The sequence below is a fragment of the Oncorhynchus clarkii genome, chromosome 7 (assembly GCF_045791955.1).
Source record: "Oncorhynchus clarkii lewisi isolate Uvic-CL-2024 chromosome 7, UVic_Ocla_1.0, whole genome shotgun sequence".
NCBI lineage: Eukaryota > Metazoa > Chordata > Actinopteri > Salmoniformes > Salmonidae > Oncorhynchus > Oncorhynchus clarkii.
Window position 1 is genome coordinate 39820737 of NC_092153.1, and position 26764 is coordinate 39847500.

Consider the following 26764-nt stretch of genomic DNA (forward strand, 5'->3'; position numbering starts at 1 on the left):
ATCAAGGTGGAATAAGCAGGATATCCGGAATGCTCCAACCAACATTTTTGTCTATTATTGTGGTGTTGAACATGATAATGAAGTGCCTAAGTCAGTATGCTTTGTTAATTGGTTATGTGGTGCATTGGCAGAGAAACCTGTTGGTGGAAAATGTGTTGCATATATTCTATATAATTTTAAATATGGCATCAAAATGTAGAATATCAGATTTCCCACTAGCTGATCATTGGTCGTAGTGTCAGCGAACCATCAAACTTCTGGCCCGTAGCCCTTCGTGGGATCGACTGTGCCACAAAAGCATACTGAAGTGACAAAGTCGATATCAACATTTACAAACACAGGGTTGCTAAAGTTATTATTATTTGTCCTCTGTAACATTATTTTGAGTTAATTCTATTAGGGGGGAGGGTGTTAAATACGTTTTACAGTACAAGAGGAGGGTCATGGTAAAGTATTGTTAATGTTGAGGGGAGGTGCATTATAAAAACAAATGTTTATGACACCTTGAGTTGGACCGGCTACAAAAGCATCAGTGCTCACCCTTAACATATGTTGACGACACAACAGAACAAATGAACCCGGAATGGTATTTACTCTCAAGGCAAAAAAATATGCATTTTTAGCCACGCCACCTACTAAGCCACGCCTCCAGTTTTCTGATCTGACCCGGTGGATCATAGCGCAACAAACCATGCAGCATCAACAACCCAACCTGGCTTTTTTTAAAGAAAACAACCCAAGTAAGTGATCCAACAGGCTGCGTCAAAATAACCCACTGTGTGTTCTGTCCAATATTTACCCAAATTGAGTTGTTTTAACCCAGCACACTACCTTATAATAGCTTGCCTACTTACAAATCACGGGATATTCAAACATGAACGTTCCTCTAAGCACCTAAAGAGTTGTCAATACGCCACACTGTCAGCATCACTGATGTCATTGTCATCGTAACACATTACCCCCAACACTGTTCCTGACTTGAGTGACATCAGAAGAATGCTCAGGTTTGTTTTCCTTCCCGATCAGGATCATCCATGAGGATGGCTACTCAGAAGATGAGTGTAAGCAGTACATAGCTGTGGTCTACAGCAACACCATCCAGTCCATCATGGCTATCATCAAGGCTATGGGCAACCTCAAGATCGACTACACAGAAGCCGCCAGAGAGGTAAGACACACACACACACACACACACACACACACATTTGGGCATGTTTTTTAGGCTCCTCTGTTTCTGCAGTCAGATAATTAGAGAAGAGGTCCAGCTTTGCCTCTACACATCCACTAGAGCTCTTGGGTTACCATGTCCTGGGCCTTAACGACAAGGTTAGTCACTATCATCCATAATCTCATGCTTGATCCAAGGAGCCATTTCATGTACTAACACAGTTTGAAAAGAACAGCCAATAGGAAATTGTGTGTACCATTATGCAGCCATTGACATACCCCACCCTTCAGTCTGGCCCCCCATTAATGAGCACACGAAGGCCTTGCAACTTTCCATGAGAATATTTCCCCAGGTGACTGAGTTGATTCCACAGGAGCTGGATCAAGTATAGATCCCAGATATATAAAGATATAGATAGATAAATAAGTGCTTAATTTGAAAAAGAATGAAAGAAAAGAAAATTAAATCAAATGCAGCTAGTTTGCAGTCTTTACAGCTTCCGTTTGAATTGATTATTTTAGCTGTGTTGTTGGCTAGTTCCTCAGCAACAACATTGTCCTGACAAGAGAGCACATTTTCTATGCCAGGCATCTATGCCATGCATCATTAGCTCATTGTTATGGATGTATCCAAATAAATGTCACAAGAAAACATCTTAAACAAACGCAAACGCAAACGCAGCTTCTTTACTGTTATTCTGGCTGCACTGTTTGACGTGCCTGAAAGGTTAGCCGTAGTTGGCTAGCTACAGTAGCAAGCAAGGAATAAGAAGGTTGCCAGCCAGTATGGCAATTGAACATTTAGAACAAATGTCCATAGATACAGAACAACAAAAGTTAGCAACGGTTTGTGTCGGGACTATATCATGTGGAAGGATGAAATAGCATGAATAAATTACGCAAATATGGTATGCAAATATGTTATGCAAATATATTATGCAAATATGTCAATCATTATTTGAAAACGTTGCTAACCTGTTGTATAAAAGTGATAATGCCGGTGTTTGGAGCATATATTGGCACGGTTTTCCGGCCCTTGACTTTGCTTAAGTAAAGTTGCTCATTTCAATTGTGATATCAACATATTCAAAGGTACAGTACCAGTCAAAAGTTTGAACACACCTACTCATTCAAGGGTTTTTCTCAATTTTTACTACATTGTTGAATAATAATACAAAACTATGAAATAACACACATTGAATCACCAAGAAACATTTATTTTATATTTGAGATTCTTGAAAGTAGCCAGCCTATGACAGCTAAGCAAAGAGAAACGACAGTCCATCATTACTTTAAGACATGAATGTCAGTCAATCCGGAAGCTTTCGAGAACTTCTTCAAGTGCAGTCGCAAAAAGCATCAAGAGCTATGATGAAACTGTCTCTCATGAGGTCCACCAAAGGAAAGTCAGACCCAGAGTTACCTCTGCTGCAGAGGATAACTTCATTAGAGTTAACTGCACCTCAGATTGCAGCCCAAATAAGTAACAGACACATCTCAACATCAACTGTTCAGAGGAGACTCCGTGAATCAGGCCTTCATGGTCAAATTGCTGCAAAGAAACCACTACTAAAAGACACCAATAATAAGAAGAGACTTGCTTGGGCCAAGAAACATGAGCAATGGATGTCAGACTGGTGGAAATGTGTCCTTTGGTCTGATGAGTCCAAATCTGAGATTTTTGGTTCCAACCGCCGTGTCTTTGTGAGACGCAGAGTAGGTGAATGGATGATCTCAGCATGTGTGGTTCCCACCGTGAAGCATGGAGGAGGAGGTGTGATGGTGTGGGGGTGCTTTTCTGGTGATGCTGTCTGTGATTTATTTAGAATTCAAGGCACATTCAACCAACATGGCTACCACAGCATTCTGCAGCGATGGGCACCTCATCTGGTTTGCACTTAGTGGGACTATCATTTGTTTTTCAACAGGACAATGTCCCAACACACCTCCAGGCTGTGCAAGGGCTATTTGACCAAGAAGGAGAGTGATGGAGTGCTGGATCAGATAACCTGGCCTCCACAATCACCCGACCTCAACCTAATTGAGATGGTTTAGGATGAGTTGGACCGCAGAGTGAAGGAAAAGCAGCCAACAAGTGCTCAGCATATGTGGGAACTCCTTGTTGGAAATTAATTCCAGGTGAAGCTGGTTGAGAGAATGCCAAGAGTGTGCAAAGCTGTCATCAAGGCAAAATGGTGGCTACTTTGAAGAATCTAAAATACATTTTGATTTGTTTAACACATTTTTGGTTGCTACATGATTCCATATGTGTTATTTCCTAGCTTTGATGTCTTCACTAGTATTCTACAACGTAAAAATTAGTAAAAATAAAGAAAATTGAACGAGTAGGTGTGCCCAAACTTTTGACTGGTACTGTAAGTATATTGAACTGAATCGCCATAGGAAAGAAATAGAATGGATTTCAAATCAACGCTGCTGCTCTAATCAACCAAATATTCTAAATTCCAACGTTCTACAAACATTGCTTTGGTAGATATAGCATTTTTATTAGTTAGAATTGCCTCGACAATGGACAACTATTAATGGATGTCCTGTGCATCGTGCACGCGCACACACACACACACACACACACACACACACACACACACACACAGTGCTCAGGGAGATAGAGAGAGAGCGTGAGGAAGTTTAGAGAGTGATTGAGAGAGAGGAGTTTGAGGCTGTGAGTGGGTTTTCCTGCCTCCATGAGGGCCATGCAGGCTTGATAATGAAGAAACATGAAGTGTGCTGAAAAAGGAAAAGGTGGCACTCGGACTAGGCTGTTTATTGGAATGGGTTTATTTAAAACTGCTGGCAGGACAAATTTCACAAGCAGATTTCCTTAGCAGTGTGTCGGCACTGTGCACCTCAAAAACAACACTGCTGCTGGGTGGTTCCACCAATTAGTTGCCTATTGAATCGTGTAAAAAAATATATTTTTTAAAACAACATTTTTCCCATCTCAAGAGGTTAAATAAATATAAATTGGCAATAAGAGTAGAACCAGTTCACCTGCTTTTACATTAGGATTTGACTAATAGATGTTCATCTTTCTTTTGAAAAAAATATTATAAGAAGGAATAGTTTCACCATATTAAAACTAGAGTTCTGTTCAGGTAACAGGGTTGACCTTAAAATTGGGGACATGTTGTTCTTTTTACTTTAATAAAATGAATCACTAATCACATGAAATAAATAATAATCTTTAGAAATGACTTTGTCAAAGCAACAAAATAACTAGGGCTTTACAATGATGGTGAAAATGTTGGGAATAAGTGGGTTAAAATCCTCCCAGAAGTCACAGAGGATGCACAGAGGGACGAGGTCAAAATGCTGAATTTTGTCTTTATTTATACATTACTACGTGGCCAAAAGTATGTGGCCACCAATTCATGTTAGTGGATTTGGCCCTGCTAATTTCTGCCCTGCTAGAGCTGCCCCGGGCAACTGTAAGTGCTGCTATTGTGGAAACGTCTAGGAGTAACACTCATTACCAAGTTCCAAACTGCTTCTGGAAGCAACGTCAGCACAATGACTGTTCATCTGGAGCTTCATGAAATGGGTTTCCATGGCCGAGCAGCCACACACAAGCCCAAGATCACCATGCGCAATGCCAAGCATCAGCTGGCGTAAAGCTCACTGCCATTGGACTCTGGAGTGATGAGTTACTCGTCACCATCTGGCAGTCCGACGGACTAATCTGGGTTTGGCAGATGCCAGGAAAACGCTACCTTATGCAATCCATAGTGCCAACTGTAAAGTTTGGTGGAGGTGGAATAATGGTCTGGGGCTGTTTTTTTATGGTTTGGGTTCGGCCCCTTAGTTCCAGTGAAGGGAAATCTTAACACTACAGCATACAATGACATTCTAGATGATTTTGTGCTTCCAACTAAAGTGGCAACAGTTTGGGGAAGGCCTTTTTCTGTTTCAGCATAACAATACCCCCGTGCACAAAGTGAGGTCCATACAGAAATGTTTTGTCGGTGTGTAAGATCTTGACTGGCCTGCACAGAGCTTTTACCTCAACCCCATCAAACACGTTATGGATGAATTGTGATGCCGACTTCGAGCCAGGCCTGATTGCCCAGTATCAGTGCCCAACCTCGCTAATGCTTTTGTGGATGAATGGAAGCAAGTCCCCGCAGCAATGTTCCAACATCTAGTGAAAAGCCTTCCCAGAAGAGTGGAGGCTGTTATAGCAGCAAATGGGGACCAACTCCATATTAATGCCCATGATTTTGAAATGAGAGTTTCGGCAAGCAGGTGTCCACATACTTTTTAGACCATGCAGTGTATATATCGTTTTTCGTGTGGTCTATATTAAAGGGCAATTAATTTACTATAACAGGCTTTTCAAATTAAATATTTGTGCACAATGTCTACTTAAAATATCAAAGGGATGCAAAAGGCCCTCATTTCGTGGAACGACCCTGCTGCTGCTACCTGCAAATGCATCATGCAGCCCAGACAATGCAGGATAGAAGTAGTTTGCTTCAGTTTGATCTTTTTTTACTTCATCGATATATCTGGAAACTTGGGGAGTTTGCTGTTCACCAACATCAAACAATGACTACCTCAGGCTGATAAGGAAGGCTTAATTCCCAACCCATCTTCAAGTCTTTCTTCTTATTTACAGACCCATACACACACACACTCACACACAGCTTCGCTGGTCTCACCTGTCACACCCAATGAGTCTGCAGTAAGAGAAAATCCAGTCTAGTGGTACCATGCAGAGGGCTTAGCCTCTGAACAAACTGTCAGTGTGTTCCTCAAAGAGAGCAAGCTCCAGTGTATGACCGTATATATTAGAGGGCTTCAGTCTTGGGTCTGTAGCTGTAGGATGCGTGGATGTGCTTTATAACTGTACTCTCGTCTTCACATGGCCTAAGGGGAGGGTCTAACAGAGATGAGTAGAGAGGCTGCCTTGGTTTTTAAGGGAGGATGGATTTGGCTCGCTCCTCTGTGTCTTCAGACCATCCTTCATACAGTGTGTCGCTGGACCTAGTGATACTTACTCTGTCTCCTATGCAGGCAATTAGTGCACCGGCTGCCACAAACATGCTCTCATACAGTACATTCAGACAACAGACAACATTTACGCATAGGCAGTGATGCACAAGAACACACAGAGAACAGTGCATAGACACACACACACACACACACACACACACATATACTTGTGCCCGGAATTGGCTCAGTGAGTCATCCAAAACCCAGTGCCCAGGGAGGATGCAGAAGAGAGGAGATCTTGCCTCCATATGCTGTGTTATTTCATTTCATTTGCTTAGCCATTTCATATCAGAGAAAGATGCCCAAAACACAGGCAAAAAAATCCTCTGTGAACTGCACTCCAAGGCTATTAAACTGTAGTCTTGTGTTTTATATTCATTTTTATTTCTATTAGTTTTAAGATTTTATTTGAAATTCTGTTTAGTTTCAGTTTGTTTCCAGATCGACTTTACTAGTTTAATTTAGTTTAGTTTAAGTTTTATTAAGACATTTCTAATACATTTTTATATGATTTAGTTTTAGTTTTAGCGTTAGGGACATAAAGTAGCCTATGCATGGGAGGGTAGTAAGCCATGAATGTGTTATATAGTTTTGTTGTTTTTGGGGGTGTCACTTCTTGCCACTTTCAGGTATCACAGATGCACCTCTCCTGACTTCACTACTCGACTCTAGTCTACTGTCGGCTGCTTTAGCCTTACCACTCAAACACCCCCAATATCTGTGGTGCTGCTCGTGGCAACGTTATCTCGCTGAGTCTACCTTTTCCTCTCAATGTGACGTGCTAGATTCAGAAGCTTGAAAACCCCATTAGAATTAGAATAAGACACAAGAGGCAGTGCTGCATCATGAATACAGTCTGAAGTAAATACCGTTGTTCGGCCTCACACAATTTACCTGTGACTGTATTCATGGTACTTTTATTTATTAACATTTTATTTAACCTTTATTTAACTAGGCAAGTCGGTTAAGAACAAATTCTTATTTACAATGACGGCCTACCCTGGCCAAACCCTAACCCGGACGATGCTGGGACAATTGTGCACCACCCTATGGGACTCCTAATCACAGCCGGTTGTGATACAGCCTGGAATTGAACGTGGGTCTGTAGTGACGCCTCTAGCACTGAGATGCAGTGCCTTAGACCACTGCGACACTCGGGAGCCCCAGCACTGCCTCGCATGCCTTATTGCTTTTATAAAACTGTTAACAACATATTAAAATAACAATGATTTACTGTACATATCTTCATTAAAGTGTTATTTTGATAAGTAAATGAATACAATTTCATTCTTCCACCAAAAGATATAGTCCGGATAAAAATCTGGTTGTTAGATATTTTAGTCATGTTGCTACAGACCCAATCGTTAATCATTTTTGCATAGTTGATATGCAAAAGGAGTGGTCAACCGTTCCCAACAAAATGGTTGCTATGCAGGCTCGATAACGTTCTTCACATTTGCTAGCTAGCTAAATAAAAGTTAATTCAGTCACCTCAAACATTGAACCTGGAATGGCAGTATGCTATAGCGCCATTGTTGTTTGGTGAGCTTTTTTCATTAGGCATTTACTTGGATATGTCCATGACAATGACGGTGATGTGTGAAAAAGTTGTCTCGTCTGGGCACTGTTCACTCTCTATGTATAGACCCTTTTCCAGTACACGACACACTGATGTAATGCACAGATGCGTGTAACTCTTTTGCAGCCGTAAGAAAGCCATTGCCATCTGTGCCCATTCAACATAGCCTAGATTTACGTTCCATTACAAAATAACTTTTGGGGGTTCTCATATGCTTGCAATGACGTTTTGATTCGTGCCTGAACATTCGCTAAGATTATATTTGGATGTGACCTTTGCAAAATAACTATTTTTAGATGCAGCAGTTGTTAGCTATAATGCTAACGCTCATTGACATAGGCTGTAGCAAAAGCTAGCCAAAGAGCCATTTTACTGGTTGAAGTGTTTTTTAAAGAATAATGCAGTTGATTTGTGATGATAACACAAACATTCAATTGTAATCCAAAAGTAGTGGGAAATGCACTCATAAGAAACATGTAAATATAGGCTTTTTTTTTGCTGGTGTTCTATATTTGAACCCAACTTTGTTCTGCCACCAATTTGCACGCATCGCCCTCCTGCGACAATGTTTGTAAACACAGAAAGGCGTCAATGGTACAGAGATCAGGCAGACAGTGGGGCTTATATTAACCCCCGCTTGTACCAAACTAAATGCTAGACTGGAAGTAAAGGGAAATAATGTGCGAGTTTAGATAAATACAAGAGATGATTCGGACAGCAACATGAACATGATATTGTTATAGGGGAGCAGTGATAATTTTCAGGTGGAACAGTTTGCAGGCATGCTATGCCTGTGACGGCCAATACAGCACGGCTTGGAACGCTGCTTGTCCAATCAGCTTCCAGGATCCAAACAACCAGTTTTATGATTCCCTATAATGCACAGTATAATTCAATGACTATGAAGTTCATTCTTACATGTTCTATGTTTGAGCTGCTTTTGAAAGCCAAAGTCGAATTGAAAACATGATTGGCATTGTTCAATTTTCGTTTTCATAATAGCAAGCCAGGACTGATGGTTTGGTTAGTTAAGCTAGCAAGTCTTTGTGTTTGGTTACCAAGGCAACTACTGTAGCTAAGCTAGTAAACTTCCTAGCTACTTCAGTGGATGTTGAACACGTTTCTACATTTATTGCGGAAATGTGTTCAATTATAGCCTTGGTATAAAAGGGATAATCAACTCTGGACTCTCTGGAAAATAATGCAACTAATGCAATAATGCTGCGTTTCAGTATAGTTTTTTGTTTTTCAAACAAGTCTGTTCATTAATTTATTTCAGTTCACTAATCATGAAAAAACTATTCAGTTTTCATTTTAGTTTCAGTTTTAGTTTACTGTAATAACATTGCTTCACTCCCAGTCTTAAATTGAACTGTATATTTATGGAAATTTTGTTCCACTTCACCAAATTGATTGATTATTCACTTTGAGTTTTTCTTATTTGCTAGTATGGAAACACAGGTGACACAGCAGATCTGCATACTGTATGTGTATGTGGGTGGAGAGGTGTTGTCTCATTGTATAGTATGTGGAGGTGTTCATCAGTCTGTTCTGCTGAGTCTCTGGTTATGGAGGTGCCTGGCTCTCTGAGCCTAGACAGGTGTTCATCTCACTATAGAGAGATTAATGCCTGACTAGGTAGGGATTCCACAGTAGCTGGGTGGGTAAAGAGCTTACTGACTTGCTTGCCCTCTACACTCAATAGCTGGACATTAGGAGAGAAATGTGTGGCCATAACTCGGAACTATTTAATGTCGTGACTTTGACCCCTTGTCTTCACATTGGCGACAGACTTCTGTTGTCATCATCACCATCATCCCATTAATTCCTGTCTATTTACAGTACAGAAGGTAGTGGGAGAAAACCCAGAGGAAATACAGTGGGGCAAAAAAGTATTTAGTCAGCCAACAATTGTGCAAGTTCTCCCAATTAAAAAGATGAGAGAGGCCTGTAATTTTCATCATAGGTACACTTCAACTATGACAGACAAAATGAGTGAAAAAAATCCTGAAAATCACATTGTAGGATTTTTTATGAATTTATTTGCAAATTATGGTGGAAAATAAGTATTTGGTCACCTACAAACAAGCAGGATTTCTGGCTCTCACAGACCTGTAACTTCTTCTTTAAGAGGCTCCTCTGTCCTCCACTCGTTAACTGTATTAATGGCACCTGTTTGAACTTGTTGTCAGTATAAAAGACACCTGTCCACAACCTCAAACAGTCGCACTCCAAACGCCACTATGGCCAAGACCAAAGAGCTGTCAAAGGACACCAGAAACAAAATTGTAGACCTGCATCAGGCTGGGAAGACTGAATCGGCAATAGGTAAGCAGCTTGGTTTGAAGAAATCAACTGTGGGAGCAATTATTAGGAAATGGAAGACATACAAGACCACTGATAATCTACCTCGATCTGGGGCTCCACGCAAGATCTCACCCCGTGGGGTCAAAATGATCACAAGAACGGTGAGCAAAAATCCCAGAACCACACGGGGGGACCTAGTGAATTACCTGCAGAGAGGTGGGACCAAAGTAACAAAGCCTACCATTAGTAACACACTATGCCACCAGGGACTCAAATCCTGCAGTGCCAGACGTGTCCCCCTGCTTAAGCCAGTACACGTCCAGGCCCGTCTGAAGTTTGCTAGAGAGCATTTGGATGTTCCAGAAGAAGATTGGGAGAATGTCATATGGTCAGATGAAACCAAAATATAACTTTTTGGTAAAAACTCAACTCGTCGTGTTTGGAGGACAAAGAATGCTGAGTTGCATCCAAAGAACACCATACCTACTGTGAAGCATGGGGGTGGAAACATCATGCTTTGGGGCTGTTTTTCAGCAAAGGGACCAGGACGACTGATCCGTGTAAAGGAAAGAATGAATGGGGCCATGTGCCGTGAGATTTTGAGTGAAAACCTCCTTCCATCAGCAAGGGCATTGAAGATGAAACGTGGCTGAGTCTTTCAGCATGACAATGATCCCAAACACACCGCCCGGGCAACGAAGGAGTGGCTTCGTAAGAAGCATTTCAAGGTCCTGGAGTGGCCTAACCAGTCTCCAGATCTCAACCCCATAGAAAATCTTTGGAGGGAGTTGAAAGTCCGTGTTGCCCAGCAACAGCCCCAAAACATCACTGCTCTAGAGGAGATCTGCATGGAGGAATGGGCCAAAATACCAGCAACAGTGTGTGAAAACCTTGTGAAGACTTACAGAAAACTTTTGACCTCTGTCATTGCCAACAAAGGGTATATAACAAAGTATTGAGATAAACTTTTGATATTGACCAAATACTTATTTTCCACCATAATTTGCAAATAAATTCATTAGAAATCCTTCAATATGATTTTCTGGATTTTTTTTCTCATTTTGTCTGTCATAGTTGAAGTGTACCTATGATGAAAACTACAGGCCTCTCTCATCTTTTTAAGTGGGAGAACTTGCACAATTGGTGGCTGACTAAATACTTTTTTGCCCCACTGTATATCTATCTCCTGCCTGCCACTAGCTGCCACTGTCACACTTTATTACAACAGTGCATTATTTATCAGCCAGACACCTTGTCCACAGACACTAATATATCTCCCATATTAGCTATCCACACAGTGTAGATTGCCTGGCCTCTGGTTATGGCAGGTCCCCAGTGATGACATAACAATATATAAAGCTACATATTTAAACTGTGGCACAATTGACCTTGGGCCATTGGCCACCTGTCAAAACAAATCAATATTTATTAGCTTTATCTGAGTCACTCAATCATTGCTAGAGAGACCCTTTAACTATTTATGATAAGATCTTACCTCATCACAGCAGATGTGTTTGCTTGTTGATAATGTGGGTTCTCCCTCCTGAGATTTAAACATAAGCCCTCACTCTCTGCGATGTCTCTGGCAATGACTATTCTGTAGTCCTGTGCTATGTCTGACCTGCAACCTCCTAGCCCTGGCCATAATGGCCCTCTCCTGTCCGCTCCCACCCCTGCAGGATGACGCCCGCCAGCTCTTTGCCCTGTCGGCTGCTGCTGAGGAGCAGGGCATCCTGCCCGATGACCTGTCCAAAGTGATCCACCGCCTGTGGTCCGACAGCGGGGTGCAGAGCTGCTTCACACGCTCCAGAGAATACCAGCTCAATGACTCAGCCGCATAGTGAGTAGGCATAGTGTGTGTGTGTGTGTTTGGCTGTTTGTGTGTGTTTGGCTGTTTTCTTGTGTTAGTTAGTTAGTTAGTTAGTTAGTTAGTTAGTTAGTTAGTTAGTTAGTTAGTTAGTTTGTTTGTTTGTTTGCTGCAGCAAAGAGCGGTGTGGGAGGGCCATCTTATTTGGGCTATGGTTAATAATACAGTAAAAGACGCTCTATAACTTTAGACTACATCCCTTCATGAGGATATAAAACTCTCTGTGGTTCCCTTTCAGTCGGTCAACTCGGTACAACAGAGCTATGGGGAGTTTGCACGCTGGCGTTCTCTACTGAAGAACATTCGAATCACGTCTGACAAGGCCAAAGCACTCATTCCTTCAATGTTCTTCACCTTGAGCTTAGCGGAACAATTTCACGCATTTAACAAAATAATTAACAAAAAAATCTATCAGGCTTTGCTCCAACTTATCTATCCCACTTAAGGAGTGCCTGCTCATCCTTCTGGATGTTGTGTGTTAAAGCTCGATAACCGGTTTCGTGAGTTTGAATTTGGTAGGATTAAGTGTCTTGTCAGGCTGAGGCATGCAAAAGTCTCCCTGGCTTAACCTGGTTGATGTGCGCTCTGTCGCTGGCTAAGGGAGAGGTCGGGCCAGGTCGGTGGGCGCTCCCTGCCGCCTGTGCCCTGCCGCCTGTGTCCTGCCTCAGTCAAGCCCCGTTTACCTCTCTTCCCAGACTTGGTCGATGATCGTCTCTTATGTGGACGGGATCAGGCTAGTTAAACAGCGCTGTATAGCTAACTCATCAAGGCGAGTTAGCTAGCATACTGCCACTGGTGCTTCCATGTGTTTGTGTAGCTCTCTCATTTAGCATATGAAGCGTTCAGTCAATTGGTTATTCTAAATTGACTGTACTGTGGCTAGTGCTAGCCTGCGGGGATAATGCCAGGTAGCAAGACTGATAAGCTGCATGTGGATGTCGGCTAGCATACAGTACTGTGACAAAAGTGCCTCTGTCTGTGCCTATAAAAGGGCCAGGCTATGGTGGGCTATACAGTACCACGGAAGCACAACGTGCTCGCTAGGTGCTCGGTAACCACAAGTGGGTACCCCTTTCCATAGGTGTCTTATTACTGGGATTCATTGCTGGGTCCTCCCTCTAGCTCACTGGTCCCTATGAGGTACTTAGTGGTATAGGTCATGGACTCGGTAGGCGATTGGCAATCGTGCTTTTATCCCACACACAGTCTCTGTGGTTCATCTGAACTCCAAGATGAGATGTCTGTCTCCTGCTTAACGCGTTTTGTTCCTGGGAGTTAGATTTAATTACGAATGGCCCTGTCTGTTATCACAGATGGAGTCTGTTTTTCAGAGCTGTCTGTCCCTTTTCTAGCTGGGTTACAAGGTGCGGTGTCACCGGTACCTATTACTGGTGGGCATGATCACCTCCATGATAATGTTTTTTTCCTGGGTTTATTCTTAATGTGTGCAACCCCCGCACACATAGCGCATTGAAAGGGGAGGTGGCACTGGCTGAGGTCCCCCCCTTCCCAGATGTTTGCTGTGACAACTACCCCAAGTGGCACTGCTAGGCCCAATTCTGACTTGTGCTCTGATATCTGCTTTACTTCACTCTCGTAAAAGCCTGGGTTTTCTGCTTATTACCTAAAATTGATCAATTGAAAGTGTAGATTCACAGCTCCAATCCAGATGTGTTGGTCATTACTGAGACATGGTTAAAAAATAGTGTTTTGAACACTGATGTTAACCTTTCTGGTTATAACCTTTTTCGGCAAGACAGATCTTCCAAAGGTGGTGGAGTGGTAATCGTTACCAAGGAACACCTTCAGTTGTCTCCACCAAGTCTGTCCCCAAACAATTCAATTTGCTGGTTTTACACATTAAACTTTCAAATAACTATTTGTTGACTGTTGCTGGGTGCTATCAGCCATCATCACCACCGGCCTGTACCCTAAATGCCCTAGGCTCTCTCCTGGCCCCTTACACTAAGTCTGAATTTGTCCTGCTAGGTGACCTAAACTGGGACATGCTTAAACCACCTGACCAAGACCTATTGCAATGGGACTCCCTAAATCTTTCTGCTACCTTGTTGTGATGCTGCCATGTTGTGTTGCTACCATGTTGTTGTCATGTTGTGTTGCTACCATGCTAGGTTTTCATATGTTGCTGCCATGCAATGTTGTTGTTTTAGGTCTCTCTATATGTAGTGTTGTGGTGTCTCTCTTATCGTGATGTGTGTGTTGTCCTATATTTTTATAAAAATATATATTTTTAATCCCAGCTACTGCCCCCCTTTTTTCTTTTGGTAGGCCGTCATTTTAAATAAGAATTTGTTCTTAAATGACTCGACTAGTTAAAAAAAAGGTTAAATAAAGGCCACAAACCCAGAGTGGACAGGGCAAACGTCAGCTCTTATATTAAAACATTGTTAAACACATACTTTCTTGTGGCCATATATTCCATTCACAGGAAGTTCCTGAGGTTCCATTTCAAGGCTGTGGTCTACAAGTTGATGGGCCTCCCTTTCAGGCTTTCACTCTTGCCTCACACTTTCACCAAAGTTGTGGAGGCGGGTTTGGCACCTCTGTGGTGTCTGGGGATAGGGATATTGGACTACCTGCATGATTGGCTGGTGGTAGCGGAGTCGAGGGAGCAGGTGGTGTAACACCATGCTGGTTTCCCATGTTCAGTCTCTGGGTTTCATAGTGAATCAAGAGAAGAGCTATTTGACTCCATCTCAGCACATTCCGTTTAGACTCAGTCGAGAATCGTGCATTCTTGTCCCTGCAGAGGGAGGCCAGTTTCTGGCTTTGCTTGGTCCATTTTCGCCAGTGTCAACGCCTATAAGAGATCCCCATGGGTTGAGTTGTATCCCACAAGGTGATCATGACATGTCCCCAAGGGAAGATTTTTGTGGGTAGTGTTGCAGAGTGCGTTGCACATCAGTAACCTGGAGCTTTTGACGGTGTACATAGCGCTCAGGCGCGTTCTCCCATTGTTGGCAGGCCAGCATGTGATAGTTGAGGACCAAGAGCAGGACAGTGGTGGTATACATCAACATACAGGGAGGGTTGAGGTCTTGCCCTCTCTTATCCTTGAATCACTCCCTACCTCTGTGGAGCGGTGCACACTTTCCCCCTACCGGGCGCCTCACCACGGGAGCGGTTCTGCTATCTAGGGGGGGGGCCCTCGTTCCCGGGTCATTGACTTCCCACCAGTCATTGCTCTTGACGTGCGTGATTCTAATGTTCTTCAGTAGAGGGCGCTGACGAGCAAACTCCCCATAGCTCTCTTGTACCTCATTTCCTTCCTTCAGGGAACAGTATCACGACTCAGGATATGACCCAGATGCAGACATAGGAGACGATAGTACAAAAGACAAAGTACAGTGAGACACAGGTTTTATCTTGGATACATGAAACATAGGATGGATACGGAGGGTGCGGGGCATCAGAAGACGAACAGCAAAGGGGCTAAGGATTTTTGAGATGGGGAAAGGGAATCTCCAGTGATGATGAAACAGGGGTAAAGTTTACAGGACTCCACCTAGAGGAGCAGGTCCCGAGTGGACAGCCATACACTCTGCCCATGCCGATAGCGGGAAGCAGGGGTCTGGTGGCGATCCGCTTGTCACGATACCTGGACGTGGTCTTCAAAAATAGCAGCCCGGTGTCTCTTCCAGGTATAGTGACAGAGGCGGATGAACATCTGGGCAGATGGTATGCTGACTTTTTGCTCAGGGAAGAGTTGGGACTGATATCCCAAGGAACACTCGAAGGGTGAGAGACCAGTGGACAAGCAGGGAAGGGTGTTATGGGCGTATTCCACCCACATGAGTTGCTGACTCCAGGTGGTGGGGTTGACGGAGACGAGGCAACAAAGGGCCATCTCCAGGTCCTGATTGGCTCGCTCCGACTGGCCGTTAGATTGGGGGTGGAGACCAGAGGGCAGGCTGGGTGACGACCCAATGAGGGTGCAGAACGCATTCTAGAACCAGGACAAGTACTAGGGACCACGATCAGAGACAATGTCAACCGCAAGTCTATGGATCCGGAAGACGTGCTGCACCATTTGCTGAGCCGTCTCCTTGACTGAGGGTAACTTGGGAAGGGGAATAAAATGGGCGGCTTTAGAAAACCTATCCACCACCGTCAGGATAGTAGTGTTGCCGGGAAGCCCAGTAACAAAGTCCAGGGATATATGGGACCAAGGGCGGTGAGGAACAAGGGAGTGGTTGAAGCAGACAAAAGCCAGGGGCCTACGGGAGCCTGGATGGCAGGTCAATCTTGAGGAATGTGTCCGGCGAATATGATATTGCAGGCGAAAACCTGAGGAAAATCCAACAAGGAAGTGCTGTTTTTCCTGAAAGCTCTCTGTTCCATTGAATGCCTTGCCTCCATTTAAAGGGATATCAACCAGATTCATTTTCCTATGGCTTCCTCAAGGTGTGAACAGTCTTTAGACATAGTTTCAGGCTTTTATTTGGAAAAATTAGCGAGAAAGATCACACCGCGTCATTGTATGGCTGGGTGACAGCAGCGTTTTGTATGCACAATAGCTTGGAGCATCCATTTTCTCTCTCTCTCTGAAGAAGCTACATTCCCGGTTGATATATTATCGATTATATATTGTAAAAACAACCTGAGGATTGATTATAAAAAACATTTGACCTGTTTCTACGAACATTATGGATACTATTTGAAATTTTAGTCTGCGATGTCGTGACCGCTTGAGCCTGTTGATTTCTGAACATAACCGGCTAACCAAATGGACGTATTTTAGATATAAAAATAATCTTTATGTAACAAAAGGAACATTTATTGTGTAACTGGGAGTCTCGTGAGTGCAAACATCCAAATATCATCAAAGGTAAGCGATTTAATTAATTGCTTTTCTGACTTTCGTGACCAATCTACTTGGCTGCTAGCTGTTTGTAACATAAACGCTTGGTATGCTTTCGCCTAAAAGCTTTATTGAAATCTGACAAGCCAGGTGGATTAACAACAAGCTAAGCTGTGTTTTGCTATATTGCACTTGTGATTTCATGAATATTAAATATTTTTTGTGATTTAATTTGAATTTGGCGCTCTGCAATTCAGCTGTGGTTGACGAAAATGATCCTGTGAACGGGATGGGTGCATCAAGAAGTCAACGAAAAGCTGGTTCTCCAGGAGACACTGAAGGACTTGTCGGACGTGGAGGACGTGTTCTTGAGCTGAACAGGAAAGACAAGGATGTCGTCGAGGTAGACAAACACAAACTGGTCCAGCATGTCCCAGAGCACATCGTTGACCAGGGCCTGGAACACCGCAGGAGTGTTGGTCAGTCCGAATGGCATAACTAAGTACTCATAGTATTCACTGGCCATGTTAAAGGCTGTTTTCCACTCAAATAAGAACCCTGCGCCTGCGGCAGAGGACAATGGATGAATTCTCCCTGCAGTGAGAGAGTTCTCAATGTACTCCATAGTCTTGGTCTCTGGACCCGACAGGGAATAAAGCCACCCGGGATAAGGTCAATGGCGCAGTCGTAGTGTCGATGCGGAGGAAGAGACGTAGCGTGGGCCTTGTTGAAGACTTCCTGGAGGTCCAGGTATTCAGCGGGAATGGCGGAAGATCCGAGGCTTCTCTCAAGCCTACAGGTAGACATCCCGGGGCAGGCTGGACCAACTTAAGACAATGAGCATGGCAGAACGGGCTCCAACCCACGATAGAACCAGTAGCCAAGTCAATCAGGGGATTGTGCTTCTTGAACCATAAATATCCTAAAACCACGGGTACGTGGGGAGTATCTATGAGCAGGAACTCTATGCACTGTGTGATTTCCTGATACTCGTAGGTCGATCGGAATCGTAGTGCGGGTGACTCTGCCAATAGAGCACCCATCCAGCCCTCTGACGTCCATGGGAATGGAGAGGGGTTGAGTGGAGATGCCCAGCTCCGACACCACGGTAGCCTCAATAAAGCTTTCATCGGCCCCAGAGTCAATGAGCACCCGGAGTGATTTGGCCCGGGCCCCCCACAACAGGGTGGAATAGAGATGGGTGCGAGTAATGAGAGATTGGAAAATCCCTGTACGGCTCACCAGAGTACTCATACTTATTGATGAGCCTTGTCTTTTTAATGGACAGGTGGAAATATAATGTTCTGTAGTCCCGCAATACAGACAGCTCCTGGTGTTCAACATAAATGTTAATCTGGAGACAATCGAGCCCTTCCCAGTAGCTTGGGCTCTAGAGGAGGCGAGTCGACCACCCTCGGCGTGACATCGGATTCTCTCGTAAATTACTTTGAGTGTTTCCGGGATTCCTCTGAGGCGAGGCGAGAATCGAGGGTGAGCGAGGGCGACAGGGAACATATTCTCTCTCCCGCCTACGTTCTCGTAGCCGCCTATCAATCCAGATGGTCAAGGCTATGAGGTAGTCGAGGTCCATGGGCAGCTCCTGGGCTGCAAACTCATCTTTGATCAACTCCGATATTCCATGAAGGAACATGTCGAAAAATGCTTCCGTGTTCCAGGCCCTGTCAGCCGCCACTGTCAGTTACCAACGAAAATCCACTGCGTAGTCTGCCACACTACGGGAGTCTTGATGTAGCTGGAGCAATTTACGAGCACCCTCTCTCTCGGACAACGGAGAGTCGAACACCTTCTGTACTTCCGCCACAAACTCCTCCAGACTGAGGCAGACGGCGGACTGTTGCTCCCACACCACCCGTAGCCCAGGCAAGTGCCCTCCCGGACATCAGCGTTATGAGGTACCCTATCCTCGAGCGGTCCGAAAGGAACGACGAAGGCTGTAGCTCGAAGATGATGGAGAACTGGGAGAGAAAGGCCCGGCAGGTTCCAGAATCTCCAGTGTAGCACGCCGGGGGAGGTAGGCAGGGTTCTCGGGACACTGTGGTATACTGGGAACAAGTGCCGCTGGTGGTGGTGTTGCTGAGAGTCTGGGGAATTACTGGTGTGGCTTGCTGCCTTGTAGGGAATCCGCAGAATTGCTCCAGCAATGTATCGAACGCATGGTCATGGCGTTCTGCCAGGATATGGAGTCCCTCCATAAGACATTGCAGTAACTCCTCATGTCTTCCAATGGTGGCTTCTTGCCGGGAGACAGTATTGTGGAGCTGGTCTGAGTCTGCTGGGTCAGTTATGGCCAGTTTGTACTATCAATACTCAGGATATGACCCAGATGCAGACACAGGAGGTAGAAAGTGCAGTTCTCAATCATTTATTTTAACACAGGGAAAAGGGCAGGTCGAGGACAGGCAGAGGTTCGTAATCAGGTCAGTGTCAGGCAGGTACAGGACGGCAGGCAGGCTTGGCGTCAGCGCAGGCAGAGGTTCAGAATCACGTCAGAATCAGGCAGGTACAGGACGGCAGGCAGGCTCGGGGTCAGGGCAGGCAGAATGGTCAGAACCGGGAAAACTAGGAAACAAACCTTTGAGAAACATGAAAACGGGAAGGCACTCTGGTAAGACATGACAAGACAAGACGAACTGGCAACAGACAGAGAACACAGGTATAAATGCTCAGGGAATAATGGGGAAGATGGGTGACACCTGGAGGGGGGTGGAGACAAGCACAAAGACAGGTAAAACCGATCAGGGTGTGACAAACAGAAAGACTTTCAATATCAACTCCTCCCTCCATCCCTTCCCTTCCTCTACTACAATCAGTATGCAATCTGCACACACACCAGGAGGCCAACATTTACCACCAGTTAGATCTCGCTATCCCCTCCTGCTGCTAGTTTATTTTTTATTCAAACTGGAAAACGAGCACCCATCTACTTTGCATACAGCTTAACAACTCGACTTTGTCTGCCAATTTCCTCTTTAATAGCATCACAGAAACATAGGGATCATTCATTTCTTACTAGAGAAGAAGGCTGGGTATTTACCATGATGGTATAACAATGGCAGTTGGATTGATAGATTGCTTGTATGTATCATATCAGGTTTACTCAGGACTGTGTAATACCTCTGGCCAGCCTCCCATTAGACTGATGTATGGTGGTAATGTGTTCCTCTCCTTTCCTCTCCTCACCCTCCTCTCCTTTCCTCTCCTGCTCTCATCTCCCATCTGCTGCTGTGTGAAACCTGTCACATTACTCCACAGGGGGAAGCATCAGCAGACAAATCTCTGAAACGTTCTCTAAATCATGATCCTCCTCCTAGCTTTGATGCTCTGACTCTCTCATATGGCTCTGTCTTGCTGGTTGGCTGTCCGGACAACATAAGAATGATAACGTGTTCATTAGTTATCTGAGATTCCATCCTGGCAGGCCCCAGGATTAGGACTCTCTTGCAGGGCAGGGTCAAGCTGCAGGGGTCAGCCTTAAGGTCAAGGATGACCTCTAGGATGACTTCCAAGGAGAGTCATATTCCCTTAGGTTTTACATTGGTTTTCATATGCTGTTTTCTCCATACACTCTCACACTAATGATTATATATCAAGGTTGATGAATGTCCTAGCATGCATCATTCACTTCAAGAGAACAGAGTGAATTAATTATTCTATCGTTTTTTGGGGGGGGATCACAAAGGCAATACAAACAATGAAACAATAGAATCAATAGAACACAAAATAATTTCCCCCTTTTTGAACAACCCCACATTCCCACCCAGTCACCCATCCCAAACATAACCCTGGCGGCACCCCATCCCCAGTCACCCATCCCAAACATAACCCTGGCGGCACCCCATCCCCAACCCCAGTCGACGCATAATATTAAAAAACATAAACATACCAACAAAAACGAAGCAACAGACAAGCACTACAATAAAATAACAATGACACCCAATAAAATTGTTTACCCATATGACATCACCAGGAGATAATTGAGGCAACTACTTTCCACATTTCTATAGGAGTATGTTTAGCTTTATTCATGCGGGCGGGGGATAACTCCAACATAACTACGTCCTGAAAGTAGGCCAGCCATTTCTTTATATGAAGGTCATGAGGTGGCAACCAGCGCTGGAACAACGTGTTTTTTTTAACTTCACTTTACACTGTTTCTCATTCAGCTGCATACCTGAATCGTCGTTAGGTGAAGGAGGAATTGCTTCAAAGGGTACAGTTTTATCAATCGTGTCAGAGAGAATAGACGACACTTTCCTCCAAAACCCATAAACCTCAGGGCAACCCCATATCATCTGTTTGTATGTGCCAAGTGTATTGGAGGAACATAGGTCACAGTTTGCACTTAGATCCCGTTTTGCCTAAAATCGTACAAGTGGCGTCCAGTACGACCTACGACAGAGCTTAAAATGAATTCACTGATGGTTTGTGGTTCTTTGATGAGGAAGAAGAGGAGGAAATATATTCTCCCAGTCATTTTCCCAATCAATAGCATCATCATCAAGCAAAATTCTTTACATATACTTTAACCATTCAAAGATCTTTCTGCTTTAGTAATTGAAGATGAGAGTAAATAACTGATACAAAACCTCAGGAAGAGAATGTAAAAATTCACTGGGTGCCTTTCCAAACGTGTAACCCATGGGACCCATAAGGGCACGAAGCGCTGACTGCAGTCGACCCTGGCAAATCGAAAAGGAGAAATTCCAGAAAACTAAGGACACCCTCTGAGTTAAATATATACCCTACACCAGGGGTATCAAACACGCGAGGGGGTCCAATCCGTAAAAATCATATATTTTTAGGGGGGAAACAAATTCGATACTTAAAATGACTAACACCAAATCGAAACTGTGTAGAAATGACAATGGACCTACGATCAATAGAGGACTATGTTTTTGATCATTTTAACGGCATTGACAAATTAGCCATTTTCAGTGCAGCCCTCAGTACTTCGTTGGTTAATTAGCTGAAGAGATCTGGAGATACCAGTACCAGTTAACTTACACATTGCTCAACCCTCCTAAAATGATCTATTGTATTAGGACCATAATATAACATGCATTTCTTATTAGTTATACCAGAAAATAACAACTAGTATGTGACCTTCTCTAAAGGTGACAGAAGCGCCATCCAATCCAGAATCAGTTGGAACCTTGTCGGTTTTCTTCATACATCGATTGAGCTCCTCTACTCAAAAGTTGATAGTCAACCAGACACCTTTCCTTAATGAACTCATTTGTGACAATGAGCTGGAGGATCTACGATTGTCTCAAGGCACAGGAGCACAGGCCCATAGCTGAAACCACTATTGACAGAGGTTGTATTGACTGATTTAGGGAAATGAGGAATCTATGGTCATGAGGATGAACACTATAGAATGGATCCCTGCTGCTTTACAAGGCTACAGTGTACATGAGTTATTTTACATACAGTGTGTTTTATATGGTCACTGTCTGTCTGTCTGCATGTCTGTGTCTGTCTGTCTGTCTGTAACATCAGAGCAGAAGGGTTTATATGATCAATACTCTGATCAATACTCTACTTTCTGATCATAAAGAATAGAGCTCTGCTTGGAATGTTAGTTGAATGGATTTGGTTTGCTCCACCATACCATGTAGTAGTTTATACCCCTTTATCAATGTGATCTTGGTAAAGCGTGGATACTGTATATCTATAGACGTTGCCAGGATCACATTGATTAAGGAGTATAGCGGAAACCTACATCGTCCAGTGGAGAAAACCAAATCCATTCTACTGATGTTGTGAGCATGTCAGTCAGTATCCCTGTCGGTGCTGTGTTCATGGTCTATTGGCTGGGGTACCAGCTGGGGTACCAGCTAGCTCTGGCCCTGGCTGATGATTCAATCCGTAGAGCAGACAGGCTGTGTCCAGTACGGAACAGAATTACAGACAGAGTGCTACGGCCCTCCCACATTACAAATGGAAGCAGAGTGAGAGAGAGACAGGGAGGGAGGGAAGCAGAGCGAGAGAGGAAGAGTGGGAGAGTGAGATGTTCTACACAGTGAAATCATCCCTACCTCCGATGACTTTTCCATCTTTTAATTTTTTATGTCGCATCCGAGGTGCCTGATCTATGGCTCTGCGTTATAGATCTGATTTTAGCCCTGATGTCCCTGACACATATTGATCTGAATGACAACATGGAATGTGAAGCTTCTTATCTCATGTCACCTCACATACAACCGAATAGCACGTGGAGTGGCCGATCTCATTCATCTTAACTCCCAGTGACAGCTCTGGGATTTCTACGCATCATGGATTACAGCTCAAACTACCAATTTTGCTTTCCATAATGCTTAAAATATCATGCGTAAAAACCCATTGAAGTGAAGCTGGGGGAAAAGTGCCGTTGCCATAGAAATGTTCCCTTTGCGAAAAGCAGAGGGAGTGAGAGAGAGAGGTGATCTAACATGACTATTTATGGCCTAGAACAAATGTAGAAAAACACAGCACGCACAGACTCTGTGGCCGTGCGTGATTAACAGAACTAATCCAGAATCACTGTTGTGCTAAAACAGAACAGCAGAGAACATCTGTGGTTGGTGTCTCTGCTTGGATGTGTGGGTGTGTGTGTGTTATTGTCTTGCCAGTGTGTGTGAGTGTCTCCCCTCCTCATAATTATCTGTGTGTTTGCCGCAGCTACCTGAATGAAATGGAGAGGATAGCCAAATCGGACTACATCCCCACACAGCAGGACGTGCTGCGGACCAGAGTCAAGACCACTGGCATCGTGGAGACACACTTCACCTTCAAAGACTTGCACTTCAAGTAAGGGCTCTCAGAACAAACTTGGCAACCTGACTAGTGTTTATTTGTATGGCTTTGTGTATTGGGGCAAACTGAGCATTACATTGTTATTATAATATATATATATATATATATATGTTTTTATTCTTCACCCCTTTTTCTCCCCAATTTTGTGATATCCAATTGGTAGTTACATTCTTGTCCCATTGCTGCATTTCCCGTATGGACTCGGGAGAGGCGAAGGTCAAGAGCCATGCGTCCTCCGAAACACGACCCTGCCAAGCCGCACTGCTCGCTTAACTCAGAAGCCAGCCGCACCAATGTGTCAGAGGAAACACCTTACAATTGGCAACCATGTCAGCGTGCATGTGTCCAGCCTGCCACAGGAGTTGTTAGAGCGAGATGGGACAAGGACATCCCGGCCTGCCAAACCCTCCCCTAACTCACACGATTCTGGGCCAATTGTGTGCTGCATCATGGGGTCTCCGAGGCGCAGCCGGCTGCGACACAGCCCGGGATCGAACCCGGGTTTGTAGATACACCACAAGCTCTGCGATGCAGTGTCTTAGACCGCTGCGCCACTCGGGAGGACTAGCATTACATTATTACATTAATGTGAAAATGTATTCATTGCACAAATATAAACATACCAGCCCCTGGTCTATCTTTCTGCCCCCCCTTGTCTTTAACCTTCTTTAGATGTGTGCTGCTTCCTTATCATGTGTAGTTCTGCCAATCACAACATTTTAAAATGTCTCCCCGTAACACCAGTCACTCGAGACTTGAAGCCAAAAGAGGGTAGAACACATTTCAAACGTTGCTTTTTTAGATATGTCCGAAGTGTATGTGGTTGTGTGTGTCCTACATGTTTGTGTTGCAACTGAATGAGTGTGTGACCTCTGGCTGACCAGGAAGTGTTGTGAGACCCCCTCTGCCTTCCTGGCTCTGAACAGCCTGAGGGGGACGCAACACTTTTTTTTATCAAAGCTCTATTTGTATCACCATTCATTTGACTTCCGAGTGAAATCTGAACTCGTCTGTAATTTACACAATGTTGATAGCAGAGCAGAGATGCTACTGGAAAGCACTGGTACATGAACATAGAGAGAGCTGCTAGTTGGTCTAGTATGAGGTGCACGTTGTGCAGTCAAGGTTCAGAGATGACAGTAACCCAGGCACATCTCTTTAAGACATCTCATACTTCCATCAGACTTGTTACAGTTTGGTTGTCACTGTGTTGCTGACAACTGTAGCGTCAACTAATAACATCATCACACCTGATACAGTGGCAGATCCATTCAAGTTTCAGTGGCACGCTTCAAACAGCCAGATAGACGATGAGAAACATGGTGATAATCAGGCCATTCCTGTCTGCCTGTGTAAGAGGTCTGACATGAGTCCACAGTGACCTGGTTCCAGCTAAACTCAGAGCACTGGGCTGGCTGACATTTGCCTTCTGTCACAGACACGATGTCAGGGATGAATAATACATGGGGACAATCGATAAGAAAAAAAAGACTTCTTTTTATCTCCATCCCGTCGACTGTAGCTATGGTAACTAATCTCCAGGAAAATACCAACAGAATGAATGGCATAAAAATGACAACGGCAACAGAAAAGGAAAAGAGATGTGGTACATTAGAGAGAAAATGAAAGAAGAAAGAATAATTCTTCTTTTTTTCACTAGCTATGTCTGTTTGTTTTGTGTCGCTATCTCTGATACAGAAACAATTTAAGCTCAGAGAACCCCATGCCTTCCGACGTATCAGCTTGGGTCGTTACATGAACATGGCAGCCAAAGTGACAGCCGGTGAGAGCCAAGTAGAGGAGCTGGAGAAAGAGGTGATGGATCAGAGAATGGAGCTGAGCTTCAACACTGGACTGCACTTCTACAAGAACAAAGTAGAAGAACTGGAGAGCAAGGATGCAGCCCAAAACAGCAGAACTATTCACCGTGGGCCTGATTCAGACTTATGAAATGTATGCCTTTCCTATGCACACCTTTCTACACACTTCTCAGTAGTTGGTATTCAGACTTACCTTATGGAGATGAGTAACAAGGTTTGTGGCTCCCTTGTGCACACTGAATGCCTTTAATTCAACCCCAGAAAACACACCCACACCTACTAATTTGATCAGGGAGTTATTCAATTTTTCTGTTAATTTATCTAAAGCAATCCTTTTTAAATACTGTGTACCTTTTGATTTGTATTTTATCAGCACAAGTGGTTCCAAGTGGAACAACATCTACATTTTTTTTTTCCTGATAGAAATAACACCAACTCCATGCACTGTAATTTATAAACTGATAAAAGCTATGTAAATGAGTAATCTGTTTGGATAAGGGGTTTGTAAATATAGGCTAATTGACAATTGTTTACGTATATTTTACCTAATGATCTCTGGAGACAAATGTGAAACCACTCATATTTCAGCAAAAGTAAAAGCTTGTCAACAAGACTGGTATTTCAGCCTCTTTTCCACAGTGAAGTATAAATATCCATGTGGTTTTTCATAATTCTAATTGTACTGTAGGCCTCTGGCTTCATAATTTGCAGGGGACGAAATTTGGAGACCAAATCCTATGGAAATCCATGCGCACTGACAGCGAACTCCTGTAAATGTTCTGTTTTTTAAACAGCTAATTGACCAAGTCGGTGTAATTATTTGAAATCCATTTTGTTCTGTGAGCTCAATGTGCACATTGCACAGCTTCTGTAGAGATAAGAGTTGTAGTTTCCAACAGGCCAATATTCTACATAGTTAAGTTGTTCTTACGTCCATCGTCGGAATGAGACCAAAGCGCAGCGTGGAAAGTGTTCATCGTACTTTATTAGAATGAGCACCAAAAAACAACAAAGGAGAAGAGAAAAAAAAAACGTTAAGTTCTGCAGGGCTATACAGCTACTGTGCAAAAACAACATCCCACAAACTAGGGTGGAAAACTGTAACGCTTGTCATCTGGGGAAGGAGAGGAGGACCAAGGTGCAGCGTGATAAGTGTTCATATTATTTAATGAAATATGCAACACTAGACAAAACAACACTAAACAGGAAACAACCACCCACAAAACACAATGGAAAACAGGCTACCTAAATATGGTTCTCAATCAGGGACAACTGTTGACAGCTGCCTCTGATTAAGAACCATACCAGGCCAAACAGAGAAATAGAAAATCATAGACAAACTAACATAGACAACCCACCCAACTCACGCCCTG

General features: G+C 43.8%; 1 protein-coding gene across 1 annotated transcript in view; it reads left to right on the forward strand.

Annotated features, from left to right (window-relative positions):
• The window catches only part of LOC139413280 (guanine nucleotide-binding protein G(i) subunit alpha-2-like), a 163454-nt gene that overhangs the window by 128739 nt on the left and 7951 nt on the right, over positions 1-26764 (forward strand). Inside the window, exons 3-5 of the mRNA XM_071160475.1 lie at positions 1027-1168; positions 11746-11906; positions 23437-23565. Of these exons, the coding sequence (XP_071016576.1) occupies positions 1027-1168; positions 11746-11906; positions 23437-23565 (432 nt within the window). The remainder of the gene's footprint in view (positions 1-1026; positions 1169-11745; positions 11907-23436; positions 23566-26764) is intronic.